At 39.3% G+C, this 9,745-nt stretch overlaps 1 protein-coding gene across 1 annotated transcript; it reads left to right on the top strand.

Moving 5' to 3' along the window:
* The first annotated feature begins 1,065 nt into the window (after positions 1–1,065).
* On the top strand, positions 1,066–8,498 carry rp9 (RP9 pre-mRNA splicing factor). Its single transcript, XM_063898437.1, has 6 exons — positions 1,066–1,371; positions 1,597–1,627; positions 1,733–1,862; positions 4,160–4,251; positions 5,519–5,580; positions 7,505–8,498. The coding sequence occupies exons 1-6, from the start codon at positions 1,226–1,228 to the stop codon at positions 7,716–7,718; spliced, it is 675 nt and encodes a 224-aa protein (XP_063754507.1). The 5' UTR covers positions 1,066–1,225; the 3' UTR covers positions 7,719–8,498.
* The last annotated feature ends 1,247 nt before the right edge of the window (positions 8,499–9,745 follow it).

Genomic DNA, 9,745 nt, shown 5'->3' with positions numbered 1-9,745 from the left:
TTTAATTCATCCAGATTCATTCACTGAGGAGTCTTAGCACTTAAAGCTATATAATTATCCAAGAAAATGAATGTGCAAAATATGTTGAAAAATACTTACACATATCAAATAAAATAGAACAAATACATTTATATGTAACACTATTACATAGTCAAGATAGAAATGACGTGTACAACATGAATGCAAAGGTGAAACAAAGCTTCATATATTCAAACAAATTGCAAGTAGCAGTGCCAGTTTAGAAATACTACATTTTCAAAGCTGGTATTCAAAATGTTACTAACTAAAAGTACAAAAAGTATTAGCTTCAAAATGTAAGTACAACAGGGAAAAGTAGTTCGTCATATAGAATTGAGCATTACAGAATAATGTATTTAACTTAATTACAATATTTTTTGATGCATTAGATTTTCATTTAATGTTGCGTCTTTACCATATAGACTGGCAAGGTATTTATGATTTAACTAATGGATCAACAAAGTCTTATTTTTAACAATAATAAAATAATTGTTGTTCTTGTTGATTATATTTTGTATAATGAATCAGAATCTGCAAACTAAAGATATGAAATAAATGTAGCCGAGTAATAATTACAATATTTGTCTTCAAACTATATTGGAGTAAGTATTAAATGGCCAGAATTTGAATGTTCGAGTATCTCAATGTGTTTACTTAATAAATTAAAGGTAGAAGCCAATATAAATGTGTAATTTAGTACTTTAAAGTAAATATGCAGACCCTTGTGTTTATTTTATTGGCTCATTTTTTAATTCTTGTATACTAGTTGTTCTTTGGTTATTTCATATTCAGCTCTCTTATGTTCTACAATTACAACGTTAGTACTATTTCCAATAGGAAGGTTTTTGGAGCTGTGATTCAGTTTTGGATAGGAGAGTAAATAATTGTGTTTTTCACAGTACTTATTTACTGTGTGCAAAATATTATTTTGAGAATAATAATGATTTGTCGTATTCAAATAAACTTGAGTTTTCTGGAGAAGAAAACGCCATTTTTAATACAGCAGCACTCCACGTGTCCTGCAGGTGGCGCTGGACTTTAACAAACCGACCCTGCTGCACAGGAAGTCAGACAGCAGCAGAGAAATGTCTTCTGGCTAGCTGCTGTTAGCACGCTGCTCGATGTCTCTCACTGTATAGCTGACAAACTAGCGTTTAATGCAGCATAGTTTATAGGTAAATGATTGTTCGGGGTCTATACCAGGGCAATGTCGGACAAAAAGCGAAGAAGGGAGAAGGAGGACCGACGAGATCACAAGAGACACAAGTCATCCAAACAGGATTTGGAGAAACTCAAAACACACACGAAAAAACTCACCCAAGAAGTGAAACAACTGAAACACGTTGAGACGTTGTGAGTAACAAATACTGAGAGCCTTTCTGGTTAAGGGGGCAAACTTGTGCATGAATTATAAATGCAGTTTCTAAGTTATCTGTCGTTACTGCAACTCATCCATACTCATTGAATCTTAAGCTCTTGCTGTTAATGTTTGCTTGTAGTATCTTGTTTGGAAACGACAGCTGAGCTTGAAATAGATACGTCTGCAAGAATAACATCAGTATTATCTTCTTCGTGCAGCTACGAGAAACCTCCACCAGGACTCATAAAGGTAATGTAACAAGAAGCAGCTTAAGAGAAAAAATGGCTTTTAGGATTTTACACATTTTGTTATTATTGACTCAAAGAGATGCCCAAAGGTGAGTTACTGTTGCAGGAGCACGAGGACAAACCCGAGGACTGTATTCCTGCTGAACCCGGAAATGAAGCAGCCAGGAGCTTCCTGGCTCACGCCCCCACCAGGGGGCTGTGGATGCCTCTGGGAAGGGAGGTGAAGGTGATGCAGTGTGAGTAGAGTTAACACTAATTCACTTATAACTGAAGTTTGCTTGAGAGAGATGAATACATTGCTTATTATTTTTAAGGGATGCATCAGTTGCACACTTGTCAACCGATAACGCTTAGAAAAATAATTATAAATGAATAAATCTCTTTATTTATTCTTCCTTTCTGCCAGGGAAAAACTAATACATCTTTATTATAAAAATAAGAACTCTCAGCTTCATCACAACACTTTGAACAAGCACAAATACCCTAAAATTATACTTTACAAAACCCTCTTTAGCCTGTGATTCAATAACCTACTCATCAAGAAGATTTTAAATTGCCATTCATTCAATTAAATTGTTAAATGATAAGAAATATACGGACTCATCCTTATATTTCATACTCACAAACCTTTGAGACATTTCAAACAGATATGTTATAGGGGTTGGGGTCAGAGGCGAAGTTTGATTTTAATTAAACATTTCTTTCAAAGGGAAAATCTGTCTGTGATAGATCTCCTTGCTCTGACTCTGGTCTTTGAGCTTTATAAACATCTCATTTTGAAATTATTTCCAACAGTGTTGTTCGTTAAATGGTTTTGAATGCTGTTAAGATAATCATCTTTCATCTTATATTTAGTACAAGAACTCAAGAAAGAGTTGCTGAGTCAGCCGGTGTCTCCTCACAGGTCCATACACACATCATATATTCATTGAATTAGGATGAAAAAATCTCTTGAAAGCTCTTAACCTATGTTGACAGATTTTGGATTCCTTCATATTGCCTATGGAAGTAACAGCAGCACTTAAAGTGTATGAACTGTAGGTGGGAGTAAACATCCATCATGTGTACGGCAGCGGTCTAGATGGCGGAAAAATGTAACCACAACAACTTGACAACTAACACCACGCCTTTTGTTTGTCTGCAGCTACATATTAATACTGGTGTTGGTGGAGATTACCTTCTGACAAAGACTTTCCTTATATTCACAGCCCATTCATTCCTCCTGTCCCACTCATTTTCATGCTGCATGAACAGCCAGGGACTAAGAGAGTGAGTGCACAGACACGTACACACCCGGGGACCCGGTACAAAAGTTGGCATTTGTTCTGCAGAATCGGTCGCAGAGTTTAATCCTTTGAGAAAATGTTTGAATGTCATTTGGCTTCAAGGAACAGAGAGACTGATGATATAGACGTGAACAAAGTAAACACATTTTAAACTACTTTAGAGGATACAGGGATACTTTGTGTGGTCTCACTTTAAGAATCAAGTTATTCATGACAGCTACACTGCCACTTAAAAGTGTTGAACATTTAAACAGTGTGAGATTTTGACACAAACTCTTCACTTGAAGCTACGAGAGAAGATTTCTTATTTGTTCTAGGAGGTTCATCTTTTATAATGAGGCATACATGTCAAGGACGTCAAGTACGCGAGCAGGTCAATTTGAAGTACGTGGCTCCAAAGTTGGAGTCAGACACTCAAGTCGTTGGCTTATTTAATCTTTTATTAAAAGGACTAAAAAACTTTTCTCAACCCTAAATGAATGTTTTCTGTGGGGCCCTTTGGAGGAAAGAAACAGCAGTAAATAAAATCTTCACTCGTGGTTAACTTAATATCTTTAGTTTTGAGCTTTAGCTGCAAATTATTTTTTTGGGTGGACAGAGTTTCCTGAATTTGTTGAGTTTGTTCAGTTGTCCTCAAATATAGGCTTTTAGTGATGTGATAACATGTATGTCATTTTCAGGTTCATAAATGTATTTTGTGCCTCTAGTGTGACTTGTTTACATAATTTAATGTTCACAAAATGGTCTTTATTTTGCTCATACTGCCTGTGCTGCAGCACCTCTTTTCAACCTCTGTCTGAAACCAGAGCCCAGTCTACTCAGATTGGTTAGCTGGCCGGCTCTGTTGTGATTGGTCTACCACCCAGAGCTGTCCCACCCTTAGCCTATCCTGTACAATGTGTTGGAGCGCTAACCAATAGAAGCACAAGAGTTACATAGTTATGTCACTGTGTTACAGAAGTGTCAAATGGAGGCATTTCAGGCAGGGGGGGAGGAGTATGTGGGAGAGAAATTCCCTCTGGAGGGAACTTTGGGATTTTAGCCTTTGCAGACCATTTACATGCACAGAAACCTATGTAAACACCCCCAAAAGCATATTGTAATATAGCCCCTTTTAAGCCATTCTAATGTGTTTGTGACTTTGGGTAAATAATTATAGATCATTTTAGCTAAACTACTATTTCTAAGGTAAAGAATGTACATCCCACAATTAACTCTCTGATTTGCATTTGTTTCCTTTGCTGCAGGTTGGAGATGCAAGCGTTACGGACACAGGACGGGAGATAAGGAGTGTCCGTTCTTCATCAAAGGAAACCAGAAGCTAGAGCAGTTCAGAGTGGTGAGTTTTGACTGCTTACTGAGCCTGCCCATAGTTATTTATGGAAGATGGATCAAAGAAATGGTCCACAGTAGGGCTGGGCGATATATCGATATATACATTTGTTTCAAATAATAGCCCGTTTGAGCCACGCCTGCCACTGCTTCTCTCTCTCCCGATCTGCGTCCAGCTCACACACACACACACACACACACATACTCTTCCCCGCCTTCCCGCTCACGTCACATTTTTAAATACCCAACAGCGCGAAACATGGCGTCCCAGCCAAATGTCAATCGTGGCGCAGAGCTGGTATGTAAGCGAAAGACAAATGGATCAGTGATTTGGAAATGGTTTGGTTACAAGGTGTCTGACAAGTTACAGCAACAGGTGATCTGTAGAGAGTGCTTAAAATCTGTTGCTACGAAAGGGTCGAGTACGACCAACCTCTTCCACCACTTGCAGCAGCACCACAAGGTCCAAATATCACTCGGTCGGTGACATACCACATCGATAAAGACATGGTGCCCATATCGACTGCACGCACCCACCGTTTTGCTCCGATTGCAGCATTTTGCCTTTTATTAAACCAGGCTGTTTTTACCACTATCAAAGTAGGCAGGCAGACTTGATATTGTGACCATGTAACCTACACCCAAATTTAGGCTTGAGTTTGCAATCAACAAGGCAGGTTGACGGGCACAGCGACGCAAGCAGCCTGGAAATGAAAGCACACAGCGGCATGAGCGGCACGAGTTGGAGCGCGGAAACTGTCGTGTTATTGCGTCAACAATATCGATATATATCTTATATCGACCTTCTGCTTGAAAATATCGAGATATGACTTTTGGTCCATATCGCCCAGCCCTAGTCCACAGTCAAAGAAGGTACGTTGGGTTGTTGCAGGGTTAAGCAGCTGTGACAGTGACGAGCGTTTGTGTCTGAGAGCTGTGCTGAGGTAACAACAGATTTGGGCCATATTTAGTTTGGACTAAGGAAACATGTGGGCAGCAGACTTCTTCACACAGCTGCTTCCAATAGGCCTGTTTAGCTATATCGACTGCAAGAACACACAGCCTCTGCAACGATTACCATAAATGCAACTGTGTCATATTTTCATACCTCGCGCTGTCACGGAGGTTTTTAAAAATTGCTGACACAATGGATGAAATGTGTAGAGAGGAAATTGGCTGACTCTAATTTTAAATAGTAGCACTTTTTGTTGTAGGTAGGTGTGATTTCCTTTCACAGTTTCTTTAAAGTGACGGATTGCATTTTTGTCTTTCAGGCTCATGAAGATCCAATGTACGACCTCATTCGGGAAAACAAAAGGAACGAAAAAGAAACCAGGTACATGCAGTCATTTTTTGAATCAGGAAGGTTGCTCATATCCGTTGCTGTAATTTCCCTAATGAGGAGTCAGATTTTTACAGAAAAGACAAAGATGGCTGCTCATCACACTCTTGAGAACCTGCAGGATGTTTCTTTTTTAACCGTTTTACCGCAGCAGAGTGGGACAATATCAACTGACCTGGAAATTCTCTCATGGTGGCTGGTTCTCTGTGCCGGTTTCTAGCAAATAGTGTTTGACACCAGGGTGTTTTTGAATGGGAGGTTAGTTTCCTATAAAGGCTTATTGCACGTGTGTGTGTGTGTGTACTACAGAGTAGCCGTGTGTGTGTTTTTGCAGGCATTACAAAAAGGTTATTTAAAGGTCAGTGGCGTTTGAAGTCTGCGTTGCGGGTCTGTGTCGCAGTAATTTTGGCATCTCATTTGGAAGAAAATTATAAGTTTAGCTTGCATTTCCAATTGTACTGTGCCATAAGTTTTCCTTAGAAAATGTAACGATGCAGTTGTAAATATAGGCTTTTTATTTAACGAACTTGCATTTACTCTAAGTTATTTTTTGCAATTCTTAAAGGTAGAAGATTCCTTTTGGTATCACATTTGGTGTTTTACTCTTACTCATGCCCAAAATGGCTTATTTTCTTATGCTTATCATCTCTACTGCTTAATTACAATTCTTTTTTATTTTATCTGCCCACTCAGACTTATCAAATATAAGAAAAGCCAATATAATTAAGTAAAACGAAGTGTTCTTTAAAAGTTAAGGCCGCCTGTTTCTTTGGTATAAAGATGTGTTATTGTACGTTGTGAACTTGATGTCTGCCGAAGGTCAGTGACTGAAACGCTAAGTCTCTAATAAAATCAGTGCTGAAAGTTTGGATACATAAATCCACAGTATTCGAGTGGAGGAGAGGAGACTTCTTTTATAGTTCAGCTTTAGGTTATGAAGTGCTTTTATGATGCAAAAGGAGTTCACTTTTAGACAGTGAGGCATACTATTAAGAGAAGCATAAAACCAAGTGCTCAGATGATCCTGCAGCTCTGTGAGATCAACATAATGAGCTCTGATGGGCACTTCACAAGAGCATGCCAACCTTTTTTCAGAGAAACCCTTTGATGGCGGAATAGTTAACAGTTTCTCAATGTCCTCGTGACTTTTACATTTCTGAGGTCATCATGTGCCAGCTCACCCTTCTGAGCTGATGAAGGGGCATGTACTCCAGTGGAGTTTCAATGGTGTACATCTCTTTGCTCTGTGTAGCTTAACAATTTCTTTCTCACTCATTTTGTGATGTGCTGATGTTCTTCTCAAACTTTTTTTTTAGCTGTTGACATGACGCAGATTTTTGAACTCCCTTTCATATTGACTTCTCTCCTTGCTGGACCAATGTATGCACAATGTATAGATTCAGTTAAACATCATTTTATATTGAACAAAAGTTATCCAAAGTATTTTAGCCAGCTGAACTTCCACCTTCACAGCAGGAGGACCTCATTATCCAGGTGTGCTCTAAAAATCTCTGCACACCTGCAGTTTGAATGGGTGAAAGACATTTTGTAATCTCTTATATGAGCTAATTTTCAAAAGTAAAATACCTTTTAAATATCACATATGAGCTATTGTTATTCCTCTACCTTATTCCTCTGTTTTTAGATAAGAATAAATAAAAAAAACTGTCCATAATCAAAGACTCATTTCACTTCAGGGTGGTATCAGGCCACAGCAGAAAGCCACTGGAAATATGATAACTGGTAGACACTTGTCTGACTGTCCATAAATGCTGGTACCACTAGGACAAGCTGAAGGACACTTCATAAGCTTGCCAACCCGGGCATCTGTGTCTGCATCACAGTTGAATTTCTCTCTCTGTACTTGACTCTAATCCTATCCCCCTATCTCCTCTCATCCTGCCTTTCTTGTTTCTAGGATCCAGCAGCTGCAGCAGATGCTTCAGGACAGCACTTCCTCCAATTCAGACAGCTCCTCTTCTTCCTCTTCCACCTCCTCCTCATCCTCAGACAAACACCGCGGCAAGAAAAGGAAAAAGAGGAAAGACAAAAAGAAAAGAGACAAGAAGAAGAAAAAAAGGAAACAGAAGCACAAGTCGTCCAAAACCAGTGACTCTTCAGATTCAGATTGAGTTTCTGGAACAGGCTGATATACGTACTTGTACACTGCGTGCTTTAAACATACAGCATGGATGAAGTAGCTGCTATGGTAGATCTAATGCACTAGTGAAGTTTTCCGCACTCTGAAGACTTTTGTAAGCCTTTTCTCTGCAGGTTGAAACTGTAAGTCCACTGTGCATGACTTCCCCAGCCGCTGCATTCTCTCCAGGGTGACGCCTCGCATTATACTTCCTCTCTGACGGATCGTACAGCACGGGGTCATACGGCACAGCTGCTTAAGAAAGTGTGTGCAGCGTGTGCCTTGGTGCATATGTGTGTCAAAAAGCATTAGCTGCATGGGTAATTAATCTTAAGTGATATGAAATGAGCCCGCTGGTGTAAGAGATCATTTTCTTCTACGGTGTCCAATGCCATAGCATGTCAGCAAATACAGTGTGTTATTAACAGATTGTATTTTCCACCATATTTTTGTACCCCTGCCATCTCCCTGGTATTAAATACTTTGATTGTAGAGTGTGCTAAACACCAAGGTGGAAAAAAAAGTCCAAATTAAATGTTGGAGTACAGCTAGAATTTGTCTTCCACACAAGCCAAATGTTTGAATGCTTGTTACTGTACAGAAATATTTGAAATGATTTGTGGTTGGAATATGCTCATTAATTTGCTCTAAAAAAAAACACAGCGATGGGAAAAGAATGTATGTGAATGTGCTCCCTTATTCTGAGAATAAAGATAGCTCTCTTTCTCCAATGTTTACTCAGCTCTAGGCTAGAGATAAACAAACATGTTAATCGTTTTGGCTTTCAATGAATGTGAAAGAGAACCTTTTTCATATTTATGGTGACTTGATCTTTTGAGGACAGTGCAGCGAAACTCCACACGGCAAAGCGTGATCATTAAAAGTGCACAGCGTAGTCCTGCTGTGACCCTCCTAAGAAAAGAAAAATGGATTTACATTTACAGGAGGCGTAACATTTTTTTCTTTTGATCTTGTCCTGCTAGCGGTCTTGAGGATACTTCAGAGAGTTTCTCAAAAGTCATTTTACAATTTGCAATCTACACAATGCAGCGCGATCCTCCCTCTGTGCTCAACAACTCATCAGACCAGCAGCTCTCTATAAGTACTTTGCAGCAGATTTGCCCTTTAGGCCACATTCGAAAAAGCCCTTTGTGTCACTTCGTCATGAGCAACACATTTTTGAGCATGAACTTGAAACATTCATTTTTCCTAATGACCCTGCTAGTGAGACAATTACAGCAGACCTACAGGGAACAAGCAAACTAGATTTCCATTTAGATTTGTGCGCGTTAAGCTTTCTGAGTAGCTCAAATGCTGTAGGCAGTGTATGTGTTTATGTGAGGAATCGCAATTCTATCAAAGAGTGACAGATTATGAGGCTGTGAGAGCATTTTATTTGCAGATTGAATGCTTATTCATTCTCTCTTCCCTTTCATCTTTCCTTGGCAGCTCTGTCCCTTGCCTGGACCAATAACCTGAGATAAATCAGCTTCATTGAAACAGTCTGTTCCACATTGACTTCTCTCTTTCTGAGTGGAACAATGAATCTCCCAGATGAGATTCAGTCACAAGCTGCTCAGAGGGAGGTTGCGCCACGTAGAGAGAATTTGGTCAGCGTAGAGTCTTTATTGAAGCACTCTATCTTCTTGGACCAGGGACAGGTCAGATGGAGTGCCAGGACAGACTCATTTTGCAGATTTTGTTAAGACTCAAAACATATTTGCCGCAAACTAGTTAATTAAATCTTTATGAATCGAGCACTGTGCCTAACACATGAATAATTAATCTTGTTTGCCAAATGAGTAGGATGCCAGTTTCAATTCTTTGGTAGTCATGTCCTGTAGTCTTCACAGCAGATGTGCAGAAGTAGTGAGACAGTGTGTTCAAATCTAAATTGAGTTGCACAACCAGCTGAAAGTCTAAGGTTTAACTTAAGAGACGAAACAACGGTGGCTGCATTTTATGGCTGCAGAGATGCAATGTGAGTATGCACTTTGTTTAATGCATCACGCAGTACTT

This window comes from Eleginops maclovinus, chromosome 13, assembly GCF_036324505.1.
Source record: "Eleginops maclovinus isolate JMC-PN-2008 ecotype Puerto Natales chromosome 13, JC_Emac_rtc_rv5, whole genome shotgun sequence".
NCBI lineage: Eukaryota > Metazoa > Chordata > Actinopteri > Perciformes > Eleginopidae > Eleginops > Eleginops maclovinus.
The sequence above is the reverse complement of the archived record's forward strand: the minus strand, read 5'-3'. Positions and strand labels throughout refer to the sequence as shown.